The sequence below is a fragment of the Pristis pectinata genome, chromosome 8, assembly GCF_009764475.1.
Source record: "Pristis pectinata isolate sPriPec2 chromosome 8, sPriPec2.1.pri, whole genome shotgun sequence".
Lineage (NCBI taxonomy): Eukaryota > Metazoa > Chordata > Chondrichthyes > Rhinopristiformes > Pristidae > Pristis > Pristis pectinata.
This window is the reverse complement of record NC_067412.1, coordinates 50,184,345-50,206,340: the sequence shown is the minus strand read 5'-3', so window position 1 is coordinate 50,206,340 and position 21,996 is coordinate 50,184,345. Positions and strand designations below refer to the sequence as shown.

At 42.6% G+C, this 21,996-nt stretch overlaps 1 protein-coding gene across 1 annotated transcript in view; it reads right to left on the bottom strand.

Annotated features, from left to right (window-relative positions):
- The window catches only part of LOC127573524 (sodium- and chloride-dependent neutral and basic amino acid transporter B(0+)-like), a 66,898-nt gene that overhangs the window by 22,127 nt on the left and 22,775 nt on the right, over positions 1–21,996 (bottom strand). Inside the window, exons 4-7 of the mRNA XM_052021832.1 lie at positions 11,688–11,858; positions 8,422–8,557; positions 2,171–2,303; positions 791–931 (exon numbers count right to left, since the gene is read on the bottom strand). Coding sequence (XP_051877792.1) covers positions 791–931; positions 2,171–2,303; positions 8,422–8,557; positions 11,688–11,858 — 581 coding nt within the window. The remainder of the gene's footprint in view (positions 1–790; positions 932–2,170; positions 2,304–8,421; positions 8,558–11,687; positions 11,859–21,996) is intronic.

The window sequence follows — 21,996 nt, the reverse complement described above, 5'->3', positions numbered from 1 at the left end:
AAAAGGAATACCTCTGCTGTATGGAGACCTACACAGACTGAATAAGTGGTGGTGTTGCCAGCTGAGAGAGACTTGTTGTTGATTATCTAACTGGATGAGATGTAAATAGGAGAACAGAAGAACAAAACCTGCAAAAAAATAGATATCCCCTTTGTACTCTCCATCTCTCCCTTTTCTCTCCAGCTTGAAACATTTGTGGTCTAATTGTTTTAAGTTCTGATAAAACAGTAATTCTGTTTCTCTGTCAGCAGATTCTCTGACCTGCTGAGTATTTCCAGTATTTTCAGTACTTTCTGTTTTTTTTTAAGTTTTGGATTTCCAGGGTCTGTAGGTTTTGTTTTGCTCTTTCATTCAATGCCAGTCCCAGTGGTGTTAGGATAGAGTCAGGCTTTAATCTCTGACTATGCACACAGATATTAAATTCTTCATTGGGATGACATAGTGGAGGTGGAATATATTTGTTGCAGTTTTGACAAAGCTCAGCATAAGTTGCCATATGCCAAGCAGTTGCAAGTTTTGCCACATTCAGGATATGATGAGGTTCACAAAAAGATGGCATCCGACTAGCAGCCCAAATACTGTCCACTTGAATCACTAATCATGTTACTTCAGTGAAAACCTTTGTTCTCGCACTGACTTTGTACTATTGAACAAGAACTCAAAAACAATACACAGGTATTAGAATGAGAATCTTAAAAGTTATGGGAAAATGGAATAAAATGTGAATCAGATTGACCAAAAACTGCAACTGAATTTCCATGAATTTTATGAATTATCCTTGTGTATTTACCTCAGCTACAGCCAGCTTGGAGAAATCTGATTGGCTTCCAATGTAGAATTCAATCCCTTTTTGGGCTCCCTCAAGGGTAACTCCTCGAATCAAAAGTATGATCAGAAACACATATGGGAATGTTGCAGTGAAATAAACCACCTGACCATGAAGAGTAGCCTGTTAGATGTTCTGTACTGTTGGTGCAACACTTACTGTACTGAATTCACTTAAATTGAAAATAATAAAATTGCAATTAGAGCAAAGAATTAAACACAAAATAATTGGTGTACTAACTATTCAAATAACATAAATAACACTAAAATCCTGGGAATACTCAGCAGCATCTGAGTTAGGTTTCATGTTAAATGACCTATCAACAAAACTAGGAAAAGTCATTCACATGAAACATTAATTCTGTTTCTCTATATATAGAGATGCTGAGCAACCTGTTGAGTACTTCCAGCAACTTCCATTTCAGATTTTCAGCTTCTGCAACATGTTGCTTTTCAATAATTAATGTTGACCTACAAAATGGAATTGAATTTAAATAGCACAATATTATATAAATATTTACATCTCATTCAGGGAAGAAACGTGTGAACATATAAATTGGCAGCAGGAGTAGGCTACTCAGCCCCTTGATCCTGCTCTGCCTGTTAATAAGACTGCAACTTCAATTCTACATGCTTGCCTACTTGCAGTAACCTTTCATCCCCTTGCTTTTCAAGAATCTATTTCTCGTCTTAAAAATGTTCAGAGATTCTGCTTCCACCACCACTTCAGGAAGAGAGTTCCCTAGGATCACAACCCTGTCGGAGAGAAAAAAATCACCTCTCCTCTGAGTTAAAGGCTAGTGCCTTATTTTTAAACAATGGACCCCTGGTTCTAGATTCTCCCACTAAAAGAAACATCCCTTCCATGTTGACCCTGTCAAGATCCCTCAGAATTTTAAATATTTCAATCACATTTAAAGAGAAAATAAAGCAATGTGGTGAATATATTTAATTTCTGAAATTATTCCTTTAGTTCCTTTGCCTTTCATATTGCCCATACAAATCTCATTTCCCTCAGATGAAAGCTTGACTCAAACCTGCTCAATCACCTGTGAATCCTGCCCTGTCAAGCAATTGCAAATGCCCATTTCAGAGACTGAAAACCTGGGAGTGAGTTGTCCATTTCAGGATTTGGGGTTTTATTGCTGTATTTCATTCAGGAGAAAGATCTTTGGACCTCACTCAGACTGATAATAGTTAAAAACTGTGGAAGTCACCCTCTTCAAGGAATTGCAGTTAAGATACAATGGCACTCAAAATTACCTTATATATTCTTGTTTAATTGTGATAAAAGTCAGTGGTTTGTCGACAAAGATTCAGATCTATTCATCACCAATTGTTTTACCTTTCCTGAAGATTTGATTCCTTTCGACAGGGCGGCCCCAACAATCAGCCAGGCCAGAAGCAGACAGAGAGCTAAATGCCAGACTATCTCCCCTGTTTCATCCATGGAACTTGACCGCTGTAAAACTCCTTTACTAAACAAAATAGCAACAGAAAACATCTTTTATGGGGATACTTCTCATTGTTAGATAAAATATATGAGTTAATTCAAAATACATGGATCTTAACAGTAATTCATTAAAGAGAATGCAAATTACATTCAGCCCAGCTGGTTTAGTATAGAATACGTACTTTACATGAACTCAATCAAATGACCTCCTCCCTCCATGCCCTACCAATATCATTTGCTTCATCCATTCCATATAGCAGTGAGTTCCAATGCTCTATGTGAAGTTACTTACTTGATCTGTAAACTATTACCTTGTTACTGAGCCTTTGTTCTGACTCATCTATAAGTGGAAACAATCGTTCCACATTCATTTTTATTAACAGCTTCATAATTTAAAGCGGTATATCAGTTCTGTTTTCTGGAACAAAGATTTTGGGCAATGTACTGGCAGATTTTTCCTGCATTTTCTCAATAAAAATCAAGGTCAGTTTTGATAAAATGATGTTTTAGCTCTCCACTTCTCTTGTTTTTTTTAAATACAAAGCTTTGAGCAAACATTGCATGCTGATACAATTCAGTGTATCAGCACACACTGGAGGGTGATAGAGAGCTGATTCTGTGAACTTCCATACATTTCTCCCTCACATCTCTCTATTGAAACTCCATGTAAGCCTTTCAACCTCACCCCCAGTGCTCCCCTGCACTTGTACTAATTTGGTACAAATATGTAAGTCCAGTCAACCTTGGCCTCCCAATCTCAGAGGGAGGTAGTGAGACATAATGAGAGCTCAGGTGGAATAGGCCTCAGTTGGCCTACCACTGCGGCCCCACCCCTCAGAATGCTTTGACAGCACACTCAGCTAAAATGTGATTTGGAACAGTTTTTATATGTCCCTGATAGCCAGAGAGATTTAAAAGCTATTCAAACATATTTAGCTAAAAAAAACAAAGTAGAACTAAAATTAAAAATAATTGAAATTAAAAACACTAACGTATAACTAAAAAAGCGAAAAAAAACAACTTCGGCAGTTTCGTTTTTGGGTTGCTTCGGTGAACTTTGGACTTCGGAGCAGCTAAGTTTTTTTCCTCTGATCAGGAATAGTGGAGCAGGACTACGCAGGCGTGTGACGTAAGCGGGTAGCGTGCGAGCAGTTTAAAAAGAAGACTGCCATAACCAGCGGGCAGCATCGGACCGAGCAACGGAGTGAGAGGAAGCAGAGTGATTGGGCTTTGGCTTAGGTGTAAAGGGGCGAGGCAGGTGAGTAGTTGGTAAGTAAAGGTCAGGTTTAACTGTTATTGTCATAAATTTTAAGTAGATTAAAGCTAGGTAGGGAAAGAATAGTTTAGATGGAGGGCATGGTGATGTGCAGCAGCTGCTTGATGTGGGAGCTAGTGGACCCTGCTGGGGTGCATAGTGACCACTTCTACAGTAAGGGCTGGAGGAACTTATGCTCAGAATTGATGAGCTGGAGTTGCAGCTTCAGACACTGTGAAGCGTCAGGGAGGGAGAGAGTTATGTAGATGCTGTGCATCAAGAGACAGTCACCCCCCTTAGAGCAGGTACTTCTGGGGTCCAGGAAGCAGATAAAAGGGTGACTGCCAGGGGAGAGAAAAAGAAGAAGGGAACAGGCAGATAGTGCAGAGGACCCTGGAGGCTGTTTCCCTCAGTAACAGATTTTCCGCTTTGGATGCTGTTAAGGGGGATGACCTACAGGGATCAAGCAGCAGTAGCCAGGTGTCTGGCACTGGGATTGGTCCTGCTGCTCAGAAGGGAAGGGAGGAGAAGAGGAGGGTAATAGTGATAGGGGACTCAATAGTCTGGGAAACAGATAGGAGGTTCTGTGGAAGTAGGCATGAATCCTGGATGGTATGTTGCCTCCCAGGTGCCAAGGTCCGGGACGTCTCTGATCGGGTCCACAGCATTCTTAAGCGGGAGGGAAAACAGCCAGAAGTCGTGGTACATGTTGGTACCAATGACATAGGTAGGAAGAGGGATGAGGTCCTGAAAAGTGAGTTTAGGGAGCTAGGCAGAAGGCTGAAGAACAGGACCTCAAGGGTAGCAATTTCAGGATTTCTGCCAGTGCCACGTGATAGTGAAGGTAAGAATAGGTGGAGATGGCAGACAAATGTGTGGCTGAGGAGTTGGTGCAGGATGGAAGGTTTTAGGTTTTTGGATCAATGGGATCTCTTCTGGGGAAGGTGGGACCTATACAGAGAGGACGGGTTACACCTGAATCTGAGGGGGACCAATATCCTTGCAGGTAGGTTTGCTAGTGTGGTTCAGGAGAGTTTAAACTAGTTTGCGAGGGGGATGGGAAACAGAGGCATAGGTCAGAGGAAGAAGGGGATGAGGAAAACTCAGATCTAACATGTAGAGAGGTTTGAGGAAGGAGAAGCAGAGTACAGGGTATAAAAGTAGAAAGGTGGATGGGCTAAAGTGCATTTACTTAAATGTAAGAAGTATCAGGAATAAGGGTGATGAGCTGAGAGCTTGGATAAGCACATGGGACTATGATATTGTGGCTCTTGCAGAGACTTGGCTGTCACCAGGGCAGGAATGGATATTGAATATTCCTGGATTTCAGTGTTTTAAAAGATATAAGGGAGGTGGGGGAGAAGAGGAGGAGGGGTAGTGTTACTGGTCAGGGATACTATTACAGCTGCAGAAAGGGTGAGTAAGGTAGAAGGATCCTCTCTAGAGTCAGTATGGGTGGAAGTTCAGAAGAAGAAAGGAGCAGTTACACCACTGGGAGTATTCTATAGGCCCCCAGGTAGCAGCAGGGATACTGAGGAACAGATTAGGAGGCAGATTTTGGAAAGGTGCAAGGATAACAGGGTTGTCATCATGGGAGACTTCAACTTCCCAAATATTGATTGGCACCTGCTTAGTACCAAAGGTTTAGACGGGGCAGAGTTTATTAAGTGTGTCCAGGATGGATTCCTGTCACAGTATGTTGACAGGTCGATTAGAGGGAATGCCATATTAGATCTAGTATTAGGTAATGAACCAGCTCAGGTGACAGATCTCTCAGTGGGTGAGCACTTGGGGGACAGTGACCACTGCTCCCTAACCTTTAGCATTGTCATGGACAAGGATAGGAGCAGAGAGGACGGGAAGATATTTAATTGGGGAAGGGCAAATTATGAAGCTATAAGGCTAGAACTCGCGAGAGTAAATTAGGACGACGTTTTTGAAGGGAAATGTACTATGGGAACGTGGTCGTTGTTCAGGGATCTCTTGCAGGATGTTAGGGATAAATTTGTCCCGGTGAGGCAGAGAAAGAATGGCAGGGTGAAGGAACCATGGGTGACAAGAGAGGTGGAACAACTAGTTAGGAAGAAGGTGGCAACATACATAAGATGTAGGCAGCAAGGATCAGATAGGGCTCATGAGGAATATAGGGTAGCAAGGAAGGAACTTAAGAAGGGGCTGAGGAGGCAAGAAGGGGACATGAAAAGGCCTTGGTGAGTAGGGTTAAGAAAAATCCCAAAGCTTTTCTCACTTATGTGAAGAGCAGAAGGATGACGAGAGTAAAGGTAGGACCGATTAGAGACAAAGGTGGGAAGATGTGCCTGGAAGCTGTGGAAGTGGGTGAGGTTCTCAATGAATACTTCGCTTCAGTATTCACTAATGAAAGGGGCCTAGATGAAGCTGAGAACAGTGTTGGTAAGGTTAATGGTCTAGAGCATGTAGATATCAAGAGATGATGTGTTGGAGCTGTTAGAAAATATTAGGACAGATAAGTGCCCAGGGCCTGACAGAATATTCCCCAGGCTGCTCCGCAAGGTGAGGGAGGAGATTGCTGAACCGTTAGCTAGGATCTTTGAGTCCTCGTTGTCCACGGGAATGATACGGGAGGATTGGAGGGTGGCAAATGTTGTCCCCTTATTCGAAAAAGGTAGTAGGGATAGTCCAGGGAATTATAAACCAGTGAGCCTTACATCTGTGGTGGGCAAGCTGTCGGAAAGGATTCTTTGAGATAGGATCAATGAGCATTTGGAGAATCATGGACTGATTAGGGACAGCCAGCATGGCTTCGTGAAAGAAAGATCATGTCTCACAAGCCTGATAGGATTCTTTGAGGAGATGACCAGGCAAATTGATAAGGGTAGTGCAGTGGATGTGGTCTACATGGATTTTAGTAAGGCATTTGACAAGGTTTCACATGGTATGCTTCTTCAGAAGGTCAGAGGGGCATGGGATCCAGGGATGCTTGGCCATGTGGATTCAGAATTGGCTTACCTGTAGAAAGCAGAGGGTTGTGGTGGAGGGAGTGCATTCAGATTGGAGGGCTGTGACTAGCGGCGTCCCACAAGGATCGTTTCTGGGACCTCTACTTTTTGTAATATTTATTAATGATTTGGATGAGGGGGTAGAAGGGTGGGCTAGCAAGTTTGCAGATGACACAAAGGTCAGTGGTGTTGTGGATAGTGTGGAGGACTGTCGAAGGCTGCAGAGGGATATTGATAGGATGTAGAGCTGGGCTGACAAGTGGCAGATGGAGTTCAATCCAGAGAAGTGTGAGGTGGTACACTTTGGAAGGACAAACTCCAAGGCGGAGTACAAGGTTAATGGCAGGATTCTGGATAGTGTGGAGGAGCAGAGGGATCTGGGGGTTCATATCCACAGATCACTGAAAGTGCCTCACAGGTTTATAGGTTAGTTAAGAAAGTTTATGGGATGTTAGCTTTTCATAAGTCATGGGATCGAGTTTAAGAGCCATGAGGTAATGATGCAGTTCTACAAAACTCTGGTTAGACCACACTTAGAGTACTGTGTCCAGTTCTGGTCGCCTCATTATAGGAAGGATGTGGAAGCATTGGAAAGGGTGCAGAGGAGATTTACCAGGATGCTGCCTGGTTTGGAGAGTATGGGTTATGAGGAGATGCTAAGGGAGCTAGGGCTTTACTCTCTGGAGAGAAGGAGGATGAGGGGAGACATGATAGAGGTATACAAAATATTAAGAGGAATATATAGAGTAGACAGCCAGCGCCTCTTTCCCAGGGCACCAATTCTCAATACAAGAGGGCATGGCTTTAAAGTAATGGGTGGGAAGTTCAAGGGAGATATAAGAGGGAGGTTTTTTACCCAGAAAGTGGTAGGTGCATGGAATGCGCTGCCTGGGGTGGTGGCGGAGGCAGGTACACTGGTCAAATTCAAGAGATTGTTAGATTAGCATATGGAGGAATTTAAGATAGAGGGGTATGTGAGAGGAAGGGGTTAGTTAGTCTTAGGCGTGGTTTAAAGGTCGGCACAATATGGTGGGCCGAAGGCCCTGTATTGTGCTGTATTATTCTATGGTTCTATGGTTCTATGGTAAAACAAAATAAAACAACTCAAACATCTACCTGCACTTACCATTTCTCAACCAAAAATAGGTTCATCATTTGCATGGTGCTGCTCCTTGGTGTAAAGCTGATGGGCTGGATGAAAAGTGGGTCTAGCCCATCCCTTCAGCACATTGCTGCTCCACTGCTGGGCTCAGTGGCTAGTCTGGCAACATAACGAACAGCCAGATGAGGCAGCATCTAACCTCCAACTCACCTTGTTCTTCTCTGCTTCAATATGCGTGAGTGAAGCCCTAGACATACTGAACAGCAAATGGAATCCAACAGAATCTCCAGCTGCTGGCAATCATAATTTGTTATTCAGTTCTTCGTGTTATTCAAGACTGCACCAATTCCAAGAAAGTTACCCTCAACCAGAGTACAAATTGATATCAAACGACAATATCAGTCACAAATTCTTTGCACATTAATGATTGTGCTTCAGTAGTGAATTTCTACCTTCAAGAAGAAAACAGAAAAACAGAAAATGGCAGAAACACTCAACAGCTCAGTGAGTATCTGTAGAAAGAAAAACAGAGACGGAACTGTGAGAGAAAACTAATTCCACGAATGCTGTCTAATCTGCTGAGTGTTTCCAGCATGTTGCTGTTTTAATTTCACCCTATAAATATTGTTAAAGTAAACCATAAACCAATGTGATAGTAAAATGACAAGACCCCTGACTGTGACATTATTTTACAACAAATCTATAATGTGCTGAGTAAATCAAATTCGATAATGAAAACATTCATCAAATAGACTTTACAAAGAGAATGTACAATATAATGGTATAGCTCTCTTCAGTAATTACTTACTCCCAGTATTGCTCACTTGGTCCCTGGTGAGGAACGTGGATTTCTGATCCGTTTGAGCAAGTTTCATTGTTTGTGTTCAGCCAGGTTGCATTCACGACTTCAAAATAGCCACCATCCAAAGTGAAATTGCAGAGCGGATCCAGAAAATGTGGAATATGGTTTAGAGGTGCATCTTATTGTGAAATTTAAAAGAAAAGCTTCTTTGGATATGCACATCATGGTGAGGACTTGCAAATGCAACACAGACAACATCCATTGTCAGGATCAAACCCAAGATCAAAGCAACTTTCACATTCCATTCTCCACTCTTACTCCAGAAAGCAAAATTATTTTCAATCACATCTGCCACTGTCCAAGCAAAACAAATTTAGATAGCAACTCACTGGTATGTTACACTGAATGACGAAAACAAATTTAAGCCGGATAGAAGATGAAAAATGTCAGATCTGCAATCATTGAGGTGGCAGTGGCAGAGCTAAGATACATTGCAGGGATAGACGTCAGCCAAGATGATGCAGTCAACGGCTAATCTCAAAAGTAAAAATAGCATCAAGGGTATAAAAATTCTGGTTCAGCTGAAGGCACTTACCCATAGGAGGATAAAAATAGTCATCAGAAAACTGAATCTCTGGCAGCACCAAAGACAACAAATTTGATCTTCTCAACATGTAGTTACACAACCAATATTTCAAAAGTGAAAAGAGAAATCATTGCAGGTGATTTCATAGAATGAGAGGAACCAGACAAGCATAGTTCCAGTCAACTGGACAGAGGCTGACCATTGCAGGAGTCAGGCGATTATCTGTGTCAAAGGCAATAAGTCAAGTAGATTGATAAATGTCATATTATGACTTTGATTGGAGCTGTTTCCATGGTGTTATAGAAATCCAATTAGGGTGTTCCAAGAAGCAGAATTTTAGGAGTTCAAGGATTTGGAGGTTGAAGAGATTGAGAAGGGCAATAATTTGCAAAACTTAGGGATCAAGGTGCTGTTTTTTGAGAAGTGCAGCTGAAGAAGGAAAACAATAATGAATATCAACTAATACAAGGCCAGTAATGGGAAGGTGGATAGTTAGCAATGTGATGGGAATAGGTTTGAGGCGACAAGATAAGGTCAAAGGGAGCAGATAGAATCTACCTGAGATAGAATTTAAAGAAAACATTTTCACCATGCATACTTCATTGACCAAGACACTAGCAAGTTTGTCTTTCAGTGTAGCGGCAGGATTTGATTCTTTCATGGATTAAAATTCTGTGTGTATGTAAAATTTGTTTCAATCACCTCCTTTCTGTCACAAAAGTAAAAGTAAATTAATTGATGTTATGGAGAATCATAGGAAAGCATCATGGGGAGCCAACTATTTTCTTTGAACATTTCATAAAGTCAAAATATATACTGAACCTCGAAGTACACTGACTCATTGACATGATTCCTGCATACAATTTCTATCCGAGCATTTCTGGTGTACAATTGAAGGAGCACACAAGAACACAAGAAGATAGGAGCAGGAGTAGGCCATCAGGTTGTTCAAGCCTGCCCTGTTGTTTAATATGATCATGGTTGATCTATGCTGGGCTCAACTCCTCTGCGCCCTTTCTCCATACCCCTCTATTCCTTGATCTTTCAAATACATATCCACCTTCACTTCAAGTACTTCTCGTGATGCAGCTTTCACCACCCACCAGGGCAGAGAATTCCAGAGATTAACCACAATCTGTTGGAAGAAATTTCTACATACTTCAGATTTAAATGACTCTCCCTTTATCTTGCAGTTATATCCCCTTGTTTGAGACTCCTCACTAGTGAAAATATCCTAACATCTACCCTATCAAGCCCCTTAGGATCTTATATGTTTGAATAAGGTCACCCCTCATTCCTCTAAACTCCAAGGAGTACCAGCCCAAACTATTTAGTTTCTCTTGGCAGGACAACCCTCTTATCTTAGGAATTAGCCTGGCGAATCTCCATTGGACTGCCTCAATGTTACTATATCTTTTTTTAGGTAATGAGACCAGATCTGTACACAGTATTCAGGTGAGGCTTTACCAACACTGTGTACACATGCAACAAAACCTTCCTATTTTTAAATTCCAAACCCTTTGCAATGAGGGCCAGAAATTCAATTGTCTTCTTAACTACTTGTTGGACCTGCTTGCTAGCTTTTTGTGATTCACGCATTAGGACACCTAGATCCCTCTGTACTTCACTCACTTGCAGTCTCTCTCCATTTAGATAATAATCCGCCTTATGATTTCTCTTACTGAAATGCATGACCTCACACTTCCCCATATTAAACTCCATTTGCCAGTCTTTTGTCCAAAGGAAGATGACCACTGAAACTACTGTCAACTTTTCTAGGATAATCAGGCCACCAAAATGAAAGACAAGATCATAGAATCATAGAATCATAGAACAGTACAGCACAATACAGGCCCTTCGGCCCACAATGTTGTGCCAACCTTTAAACCTCGCCTAAGACTATCTAACTGCTTTCCCCCGCATATCCCTCTATTTTAAATTCCTCCATATGCTTATCTAGCAATTTCTTGAATTTGACCAATGTACCTCCTTCCACCACTGCCCCAATCAGCGCATTCCATACCCCAACCACTCTCTGGGTAAAAAACCTCCCTCTTATATCTCCCTTGAACTTCCCACCCATTACTTCAAAGCCATGCCCTCTTGTATTGAGCATTGGTGCCCTGGGAAAGAGGTGCTGGCTGCCTACTCCATCTATTCCTCTTAATATGTTGTATACCTCTATCAAGTCTCCTCTCATCCTCCTCCTCTCCAAAGAGTAAAGCCCCAGCTCCCTTAGTCTTTCCTCATAATGCATACTCTCTAAACCAGGCAGCATCCTGGTAAATCTCCTCTGCACCCTTCCCAACGCTTCCACATCCTTCCTATAATGAGGCGACCAGAACTGGACACAGTACTCCAAGTGTGGTCTAAGATATCTTCAATAAGATATCTTCATTAGTCACATGGACATTGAAATGCAATGGAATGTATCTTTTGCGTAGAGTGGTCTGGGGGCGGCCCGCAAGTGTTGCTACACTTCTGGTGCCAACATAGCGTGCCCACAACTTCCTAACCCGTACGTCTTTGGAATGTGGGAGGAAACCGGAACACCAGGAGGAAACCCACGCAGTCACAGGGAGAACATACAAACTCCTTACAGAAAGTGGCAGGAATTGAACCTGGGTCGCTAACCGCTACACTACCATGTTACTGTCTATCTTTAACCAAACAGAAATTGACACAGTACCTCTGGGCATCCTACTGCAGGTTTCATCTGCACCCCACCAGCTGAAGCAGTCCGCCCATGGCAGGGTGGACTGGAAGGAAGCAAACAGGTAGAACAGGCTGTAGGCGATGATGCAGCAGTAGGAAATATTGGTAATTACTTCAAGTAGGAACATTGTAATACCCACACCTTAAAATATAACAGAGGAAAAAAAGATAAAATGAGAAACTATACACAAGTTCTTTCAAGTGGGTTCAATTGATTTTTGAACATTAGTTGGAAGAACAAACTGGCCAAGTTATGGATCAAGCAGCCAGACATCTGAATTATTGATCTGGAGACACAGGTTCAAATCCCACCACAGCAGCAAAATTCATCTGACGTGAAAAAACTAGTCTCATTAATGGTTCCCACAGAACTAGTAGAACACATTTGGAGTATTGTCTTCAGTTCTAGTTGCCCCATTACAGGAAGAATGTGGAGGCTTTGGAGAGGGTGCAGATGAGGATGCTGCCTGGATTGGAGAGTATTTGCTATAAGAGGAGGTTGGACAGACTTGGAGAGTTTTCTCTTAAGCGTCAGAGGCTGAGGGGAGACCTGATGGAAGTTCATAAAATTATGAGAGGTAGAGATGAAGTAGAGAGTCAGTGTCTCTTTACCAGGGTAGAAATTTCAAATACTAGAGGGCGTAGCTTTAAGGTGAGAGGGAGGAAGTTTAAGTGAGATGTGTGGGGCAAATTTTTTTACACAGAGAATTGTTGGTGCCTGGATACATCACCAGGAGTGATTGTGAAAGCAGACACAATAGTGGCGTTAAAGAGGCATTTAGGCTGCATATGAGCATGGAATGGATGGATATGGATCATGTGTAGGCTGATGCAATTAGTTTAGTTTTATGGTCGGCACAGATATTTTGGGCCAAAAGGCCTGTTCCTATGCTGTACTGTTCTATGTTCTATGTAACACCGTAATGATCCAAAGGTTCACAAACACTGTTTAGAGAAGGTAATCTGCCATCCCTACTCAGTCTGGCAAATATGTGACTCCAGACCCAGCCCTGTGATATGACCAGGAAAGCCACTGTTACGGACTCAGTGAAAGTCCCTTTAAGGTAGAGAGTGTGTGTGTATGTGTGTGTGGGGCGTGCTTACGTCAATAGAAGATTAAGGACGTAATGACGTTGTTGAAGAAGAAGGAGAGAGAGAGAGAGAAGGGAGAGAGACACCAGCCTGCTTGTTTTTCTCTATCGATGGATGAGAAACAATGACTGTGTTTGCCACTGAAATCCATGTATGGAAGTTGGAAGTAATCCGGTGGAGTTCACTTTGTTGCTGACCTGTAGAAGGAAACACGTATTTGTGTGTGGACGACCACGATTCGGATGCTTTTCGGGGTGAGGAAGTCACTACCGAGTAAACACTGAAGTGTCGTTTGGGTTCCATCGTGGAACATTTGGATTTCGTATTTACTCTCTCTATGTTTCTCTATGTCTACGTCTTATCTTCAGACAACGGTGATTGTTGAAGAAGCCCTTGCTCATGTTTCACCTTATGGCTTGTGGAACTGAGCTTTAAGAACCAGTTCGGAACTGGGAGTTTTGGACTTTGCCACACACACACACGAGGAGTTTAGTTTTGGGGTTAACGTTCGAGGTTTAACATTTTTGAATTCTAACATACTAACATTTTTACTTTTATTTTACGTATTATCATAAATAGTGATTAATAAAATAGTTTTTAACACTAAATCACGCTCAGTGTATTTCTTTTGTTGCTGGTTCGTGACAGCCACTAACAAGTGGACAACTAGAATTGAACATCCAAACTATACAAATGAATGAATCAAAATATTTCAAATTCTATTCAACTTTTATTGCAGGTTATGCACAAAGTGACACCATTCAATACACCATTCACCAGTTCAGCCCCCTCCATCTTTCTTTTGAATCTGCACCTTTGGTTTCAATTGTTGAAGAAGGACTCCTCCCACTCCATATACAATTATCATCAAAGGGATCTGGTAGAAGAACCCAAATCTTCTCTCTTAGATAAATTCTGCGGTAAATGCAACATAATACCCATATCCAGCACATGTACACAGGAGTGCATCAATGTTCTTGTGAGCCTCTTACAGAGCACTCTAGCTCAATAGAATAGGCACACAGTAACAAAGAACATCTGGTACCTGAACCATTTTTCTCTTTGTTGGATCTATTTGAAAGGCTCATGTCCACCCAGAAGGAGTAAATGCTGACCATCGCCCACTTGATCTATAGCCACTCATGCTATTGAATATATTTGCTCTCTAGGCAATTGTTTCCTGCTCAGGTAGAGCTGAGGACATTTCATTTTCTTATCCCAAACACCCTCAACCACTGTTACACAACCATTAATGACACATACTGATCTATCCCCTGCCCGCACTTTGGAAAATCAGACCATCAGGCTGGCTTCTTTTCCCTGCTTACAAACAGAAACTGAAATATGAGGATCTGGTATAGAAAGTCATACAACGCTGGTCTAAGGAAACAGATGAGCTTCTACGTGACTGCTTCAAGTTGGTGGACGGGTCCATATTCAAGGACTCAGTGGCCAATCTAAATGAGTATGCTACTGCCGTCACAGACTTCATCAGCAAGTGTGTAGAGTACTCCATATCAAGAAGTCAGTCTGGGTGTTCCCAACCATGTATGAACTGAGAGATCCACTCCCTCCTGAAGTCCAAGTCTAAGGTGCTCAAATTGGGTGACCCTGACCTGTACAGCAAATCAAAGTACAATCTTCTTAAAGCCATCAGGTATGGCAAGAAACAGTATCAAACCAGACTAGAGTTCCAGACCAGCCGCCAGTTGTGGCAAGGATTGCATGCTATAATGGCAACAGCACATCCTGATGAGCTCAATGAACTCCATGCATACTTTGAACAGAAGGTCAATGAAATTGTACCATCTGCCCCAATAGCCTTCAACACACCTGTACCCAGTCACCATTGCAGATGTGAAATCAGCTGTCCTGAGAGTGAAACCACAGAAAGCAAATGGCCCAGATGGAGTCCTAGGCCATGTCCTCAGATCCTGTGTGGATCAGCTGGCAAGAGTATTCTCAGACATCTTTAACCTCTCCCAACACCATTCTGAGGTTTCCACCTGCTTTAAGAAGACCACTATCACCCCAGTGCCAAAGAAAAATGAGGAACATGCCTTCATGGCTACCACCTGGTGGCTCTGACATCCACCGTCATGAAATGCTTTGAGAGGCTGGTCATGACACACATCAACTTCAGCCTCCCGGACAACCTTGACCCACTGCAAGTTTTCTACCACTAAAAGAGATCCATGGCAAATCCCATCTCTCTAGCCCTACACTCATCTCTGGAACATCTGGATAACAAAGCCACCTCCATCAGACTCCTATTCATAGACTACAGCACCACCTTCAGTACCATAATTCCAAACAAACTCATCTCCAAACTCCTAGACCTAGGACTAAACACCTCCTTTTGCAAATGGATCCTAACTTCCTGACCAACAGACCTCAATCAGTAAGGATAGGCAGAAACGCCTCTGCCATGATTGTCTTCAACACTCGTGCCCTGCAAGGCTGTGTCCATAGCCCCCTACTTTACTCCCTATACACTCACGAATGTGTGGCCAGGTTCTTCTCAAGCTCCATCTATAAGTTTGCAGATGACACCACCGTGGTGGGCCGGATCTCAAACAACGATGAGACAGAGTATAGGAAAGAGATAAAGAGCCTAGTGGAATGGTGTCAAGACAACAACCTTACCCTCAATGTCAGCAAAACAAAAGAGTTGGTCATTGGCTTTAGGAAGCAGGGTGGAGTACATACATGCCCCTGTCTGTATCAATGGTGCTGAGGTGGAGATGGTTGAGAGCTTCTAGTTCCTAGGTGTAACTATCACTAATAGCTTGTCCTGGCTCAGCCATGTAGACGCTATGGACAAGGCTGCAAACCAGTGCCCTTACTTCCTCAGAAGACTAATGAAATTCACATTGTCCACAATAACCCTTACCAATTTTTACATGTGCACCATGGAAAGCATCCTATCCAGATGCATCACAGCTTGGTATGGTAACTGCCTTGCAAAAGACTGCAAGAAATTGCAGAAAGTTATGAATGAAGCCAAGTCTATCATGAAAACCAGCCTCCCCTCCATTGACTCAATCGACATTTCCCACTGCTTCAAGAAAGTAGCTAACATAATCAAAGGCACCTCCCATGCCAGACATTCTCTCTTCACACTCCTTCCATTGGGCAGGTGATATAAAAGCTTGAGAACACGTACCACCAGTCTTAAGCAAAGCTTCTTTCCCGAATGGAGCTCTTGTACGATGAAGACCTCCTGATCCCTCAATCTACCTTGCCATGGCCCTTGAACCTTATTTATCTACCTGCTTTGCACTTTCTCTGTAACTGTAACACAATATTAAAACAGTACAGCACAGGAAAAGGCTCTTCGGCCCACAATTTTTTGCCAAACTAATTAAACTAGTAATTAAATGCCTAACTAAACTAATCCCTTCTACCTACACAATGTCCACATCCCTCCATTCTCTGCACATTCATGTGCCTGTCTAAGAGACTCTTGAATACCTCTATCATATTTGTCTCCAACACTACCACATTCCAGGCATCCATCACTCTCTGTGTAAAAAATTTGCCCCACACATCTCCTTTGAACTCATCCCCTCTCACCTTAAATGGATGCCTTCTAGTATTAGACATTTCAATCCTGGGAAAAAGATACCAGCTGTCTACTCTATCTATGCCTCTCATAATCTTATAAACCTCAATCAGATCTCCCCTACCTCTATCCCTCCAGAGAAAACAACCCAAGTTCGTTCAAGCTCTCCTTATAGCACCTGCCCTCTAATCCTGGCAGCAACCTGGTAAACCTCTTCTGTACCCTCTCCAAAGCTTCCACATCCTTTCTTAAAATGGCGTGACCAGAATTGAATGTAATACTCCAAATGCAGCCTAACTAGAGTTTTATAAAGCTGCAACATAACTTCTCGATTCTTGAACTCAGTGCCTCAACTGATAAAGGCAAGCATGCCATACACCTTCGTTACCACCCTATCAACCTATACAGCCACTTACAGGGAGCTATGGACTTGGACCCCAAGATCCCTCTGTACATCAACACAGTTAAGAGTCTTGTTATTAGCATTCTGACTGGTTGCATCACCACCTGGTATGGAGGCTCCAATGTGCAGGATCAAAAGAGGCTGCAGAGGGTTGTAGACAGCCAGCTCCATCACAGGCACAATGCTCCCCACCATCAAGGACATCATCAAGAGGCGGTGGCTCAAGAAGGCAGCATCGATCATTGACCCTCACCATCCAAGACATTCCCTTTTCTCATTACTACCATCAGGGAGGAGGTACAGGAGCCTGAAGACACACACTTATTGTTTTAGGGACAACTTCTTCCTCTTCGCTATCAGATTTCTGAATGATCCAGCAGCAGAGGGGAGGAGCTGGCAGTTTTTTTAAGTTGTGTGATTGGCTAAGTGTGTGACAACTCAGCCAATAAAAGGAAGTTAGGGTAAAGCATAGGGGCCATTTTGAAGCAGCCATTGTGAGAGTGGACCAGTGTAGGAGTGAGAATCTGAGGCTTTGGTGAGGAAGCACAGGTGAGTAGCAGGTAAGAACAGGTAAGGTTTTTTATAGTAGTTAACTGAAAAGACATCAAATTGCAACTAATTAAATAAAGTAGGGATGCAGGATCAGGTGATGTGTTACAGCTGCATGATGTGGGAGCTGATGGACCTTATTGTGGTTCCTGGTGACCACATGTGCAGCAAGTGCTGGTTGCTTGAGAAACTCAGGCTCAAAGTTGATGACCTGGAATATGAGCTTCAAATACTGTGACACATCAGGGAGGGGGAGAGTTACCTGGACACTGTTTCAGGAGGCAGTCACACCCATTAGATGAGAGAGAGAGAGGCTAAAATCAGGTGTATCATTATTACAGTTGAGTAAAGGTAACTACAGAGGCATGAGGATAGAGCTGGCCAAAGTTGATTGGAAGGAGACCCCAGCAGGGATGATGGTAGAGCACCAATGGCAGGAGTTTCAGAAGATGCAAGATCATTTTATCCTGAAGAAGAAGCATTCTAAAGGAAGGATGAGGTGACTGAATGACAAGGGAAGTCAAAGACAGCATAAAAGCAAAAGAGGGCATAAAATGTTGCAAAAATTAGTGGGAATCTTTTAAAAACCAACAGAAGGCAACTAAAAAAGCAATAAGGGGAGAAAAGTTGAAATATGAAGGTAAGTTAGCCAATAATACAAGAGGATACCAAAAGTTTTTTCATATATATATATAAAAAGAGAGGGAAGTGTGGACATCGGACTGCTGGAAAATGATACTGGAGAGGTAGTAGTGGGGAACAAAGTAATGGCAGATGAACTGAATAAGTATTTTGTCAGTCTTCACTGTGGAAGGCACAAGCAACATGTGAGAAATTTGAGAGTCAGGGACAGAAGTGAGTGTAGTTGCTATTACTGAGGAGAAGGTGCTTGGGAAGCTGAAAGGTCTGAAGTCACCTGGACTGGATGGACTACACCCCAAAGTTCTGAAAGATGTAGCTGAAGAGATTGTGGTGATCTTTCAAGAATCACTGGAGTCAGAAATTGTTCCGGAGGACTGGAAAATCTCAAATGTCGTTCCACTCTTTAAGAAGGGAGGGAGGCAAAATACAAGAAATTATAGGCCAGTTAGCCTGACTTCAGTGGTTGGTAAGATGTTAGAGTCCATTATTAAGGATGAGGTTTCGGAGTATTTGGAAGCTCATGATAAAATAGGCCAAAGTCAGCATGGTTTCCATGAGGGGAAATCTTGCCTGACAAATCTGTTGGAATTCTTTGGGTAAGTAACAGGCAGGATAGACAAAGGAGAGTCAGTGGATGTTGTTTACTTGGATTTTCAGAAAGCCCTTAAAGTGCTGTAAAGGAGGCTGCTAAACAAGATAGGAGCCCATGGTATTACAGGAAATGTGCCAGCATGGATAGAAAATTGGCTGACTGGCAGAAGGCAAAGAGGGAATAAAGGGAGCCTTTTCTGGTTGGCTGACAATGACTAATAGTGTTCCCCAGGGGTCGGTGTTGGGTCATGTTATATGTTAATGATCTGGATGATGGAATTGATGGCTTTGTGGCCAAGAGAAACAAAGGACTGCAGATGCTGGAACAAGAAAAACACAATGATGCTGGAGGAACTCAGCAGGCCAGGCAGGATCTGTGGAGAAAAGCAGGCATTCAACGTTTTGGGTCAGGACTCTTCTTCAGGACTTTAGCCAAGTTTGTGGATGATAAAGATAGGTGGAAGGGCAGGTAGTGTTGAGGAAGCAGGGAGGCTGCAGAAGGACTTGGACAGGTTGGGAGAATGGGCAAAGAAGTGGCAGATGGTATACAGCGTAGGAAAGTGTATGGTTTGCACTTTGGTAGAAGGAATAAAGGTGTAGAATATTTTCTAAATGGGGAGTGAATTCAGAAATTGGAGGTGCAAAGGGACTTGGAAGTCCAAGTGCAGGATTCCCTAAAGTTTAAATTGCAGGTTGAGTTGGTAGTAAGGAAGGCAAATGCAATGTTGGCATTCATTTCGAGAAGACTAGAATATAAAAGCAAAGATGTAATGCTGAGGCTTTGTAAGGCATTGGTCAGACCACATTTGGAGTATTGTGCGCAGTTTTGGGCCCCATATCTGAGGAAGGATGTGCTGCCATTGGAGAGGGTCCAGAGGAGGTTTACAAGAATGGCCCTGGGAAAGAAAAGGTTAACATATGAGGAGCATTTGATGGCTCTGGGCCTGTACTCGCTGGAGTTTAGAAGGATGAGGGGAGATCTCATTGAAACTTACCGCATATTGAAAGGCTTGGATAGAGTGGATGTAGAGAGAATGTTTCCAACAGTGGGAGAGTCTAGGACCAGAGGGCACAGCCTCAGAATAGAAGGATGTCCCTTTAGAATAGAGATGAGGAATTTCTTTCACCAGAAGGTGGTGAATCTGTGGAATTCATTGCCACAGAGGGCTGTGGAGGCCAAGTCATTGGGTATATTTAAAGCAGAGGTTGATAGGTCCTTGATTAGTGTGGGCATTAAAGATTATGGGGAGAAGGCAGGGGAATGGGGTTGAGAGGGAAAAATAAATCACCATGATTAAATGGTGGAGCAGACTCAAAGGGCCAAATGGCCTAATTCTGCTCCTATGTCTTATGGTCCATGAACACTACCTTATTATTCCTTTTTGGCACTATTTATTTAACTTGCAGTAATTTTAACATCTTGCACTGTACTGCTGCTGCAAAACAACAAATTTCACAACGTGTCAGTGATAGTAAATCCGATTCTGATTAACAGTATACTGTCATTTTACACTTGATTTTCCCAAAGTGCAACACCTCACATTTGGCCAGATTAAACTGTCTGCCATTCCTCCACCCATATCTACAACTGATCTATATCCTGCTGTATCCTTTGGCAATCTTCTACACTATCCACAACACCACCAATCTTTGTATCGTCTGCAAAGTTGCTAACCCACCCATCTACATTTTCTTCCAGATCATTTATATATATCACGAACAGCAGAAGTCTCAGTACGAATCTCTGCAGGACACCACTATAAGACCATAAGACATAGGAGCAGAATTAGGCCATTTGGCCCATTGAGTCTGTTCTGCCATTCAATCATGGCTGATTTGTTATTCCCTTTCAATCCCATTCCCCTTCTCCCCATAACTTTCAACACCCTTACTAATCAAGAACCTATCAACTTTTGCTTTAAATATACCCAATGTATTGGTCTCCACAGCCGTCTGTGGCAATGAAGTCCACAGATTCACCACCTTCTGGTGAAAGAAATTCCTCCTCATCTCTGTTCCAAAGGGATGTCCTTTTATTCTGAGGCTGTGCTCTCAGGTCTTAGACTGTCCCACTACTGGAAACATCCTCTCAACATCCACTCAATCCAGGCCTTTCAATATTCGATAGGTTCACTAGTCATGGACCTCCAGCCAGAATAAGTCCTATCAACCACTACCCTCTGTCTTCTACGGGCAAGCCAATTCTGAATCCAAATGGTCAATTCACTGTGGATCCCATGCATCTTAATCTTCTGGGTGAGCCTCCCATGAGGGAAACACCTTGTCAAACACCTTACTAAAATCCATGTGGACTACATCCACAACTGTACCTTCATCAATCACCTTTGTCACCTCCTCAAAAACACAATCAAGTTAGTAAGACGTGACTTGCCCCACACAAAGCCATGCTGACTGTCCCTAATTAGGCCATGGTTTTCCAAATACTCACAAATACTATCCCTAAGAATCCCTTCCAGTAACTTCCCTACCACTGACATGAGACTCACTAGTCTATAATTTCCAGGATTATCCCTAATTCTCTTCTTGAATAATGGAACAACATTAGCTACTCTCCAGTCCTGCGGGATCTTGCCTGTGGCTAGAGAGGACCTGAAGATCTTGGTCAGGGCCCAAGAAATCTTGTCTCTCTCAAAACCCTTAGTATATCTCATCCAGCCCAAGGTACTTACCCACCTTAATGCTCTTTAGGAGACCCAACACTACCTCCTTTTTTATCTCAAAATTCCCTAGTATATTAGCAGCTCCACACTGATCTCTGTATCCTCCATCTCCTTCTTGGTAAGTACTGATGTGAAGTACTCATTTAGGACCTCTCCCTGTTCTACATTCTGTTATTGTTTTTCCTTTTCTACTACCTTGATATACTTGTGTATGGAATGGTTTATCTGGATGGCATTCAAACAACTTTTCACTGTATCTTGGTACATGTTACAGTAATAAACCAATTATCAATTACCAGACACAACTTCAACACGCACCTCTGAGACATTGGCTTGCAACATGTTTTTTTGAACGTCCAAGGGCACTAGATTATTGTATTATTATATTATTAAATAATACTTGGAGCTCTGAAGGTAGCCTGTGCCTCAGTGGTCCACCATGATCATCTTGTTTCTTAGCTTCAGTTAAGATGGTCAGAGGTGCTTCAGGCAGCAGTCTGCAATAAACTTGGGAATAACTGATCTCCAAAAAATCCCTGACTTGCTTCCTACTTCCTGCTTGGGCCCAGGTTTTTTATAATTTCTACTTTGCTTACCTGAAATTCTGCATCTTATGATGTATCCAAATTACTTGGTCCCTGACAACACAATGTGGCTCATCATCCACAGAACTTGTACATGGATGCTCACTGAAAGTCAGTATTTCTATCAATAAATGACTGTGTATACACTTTGGGATCTCCTGTTGTCATTGCCC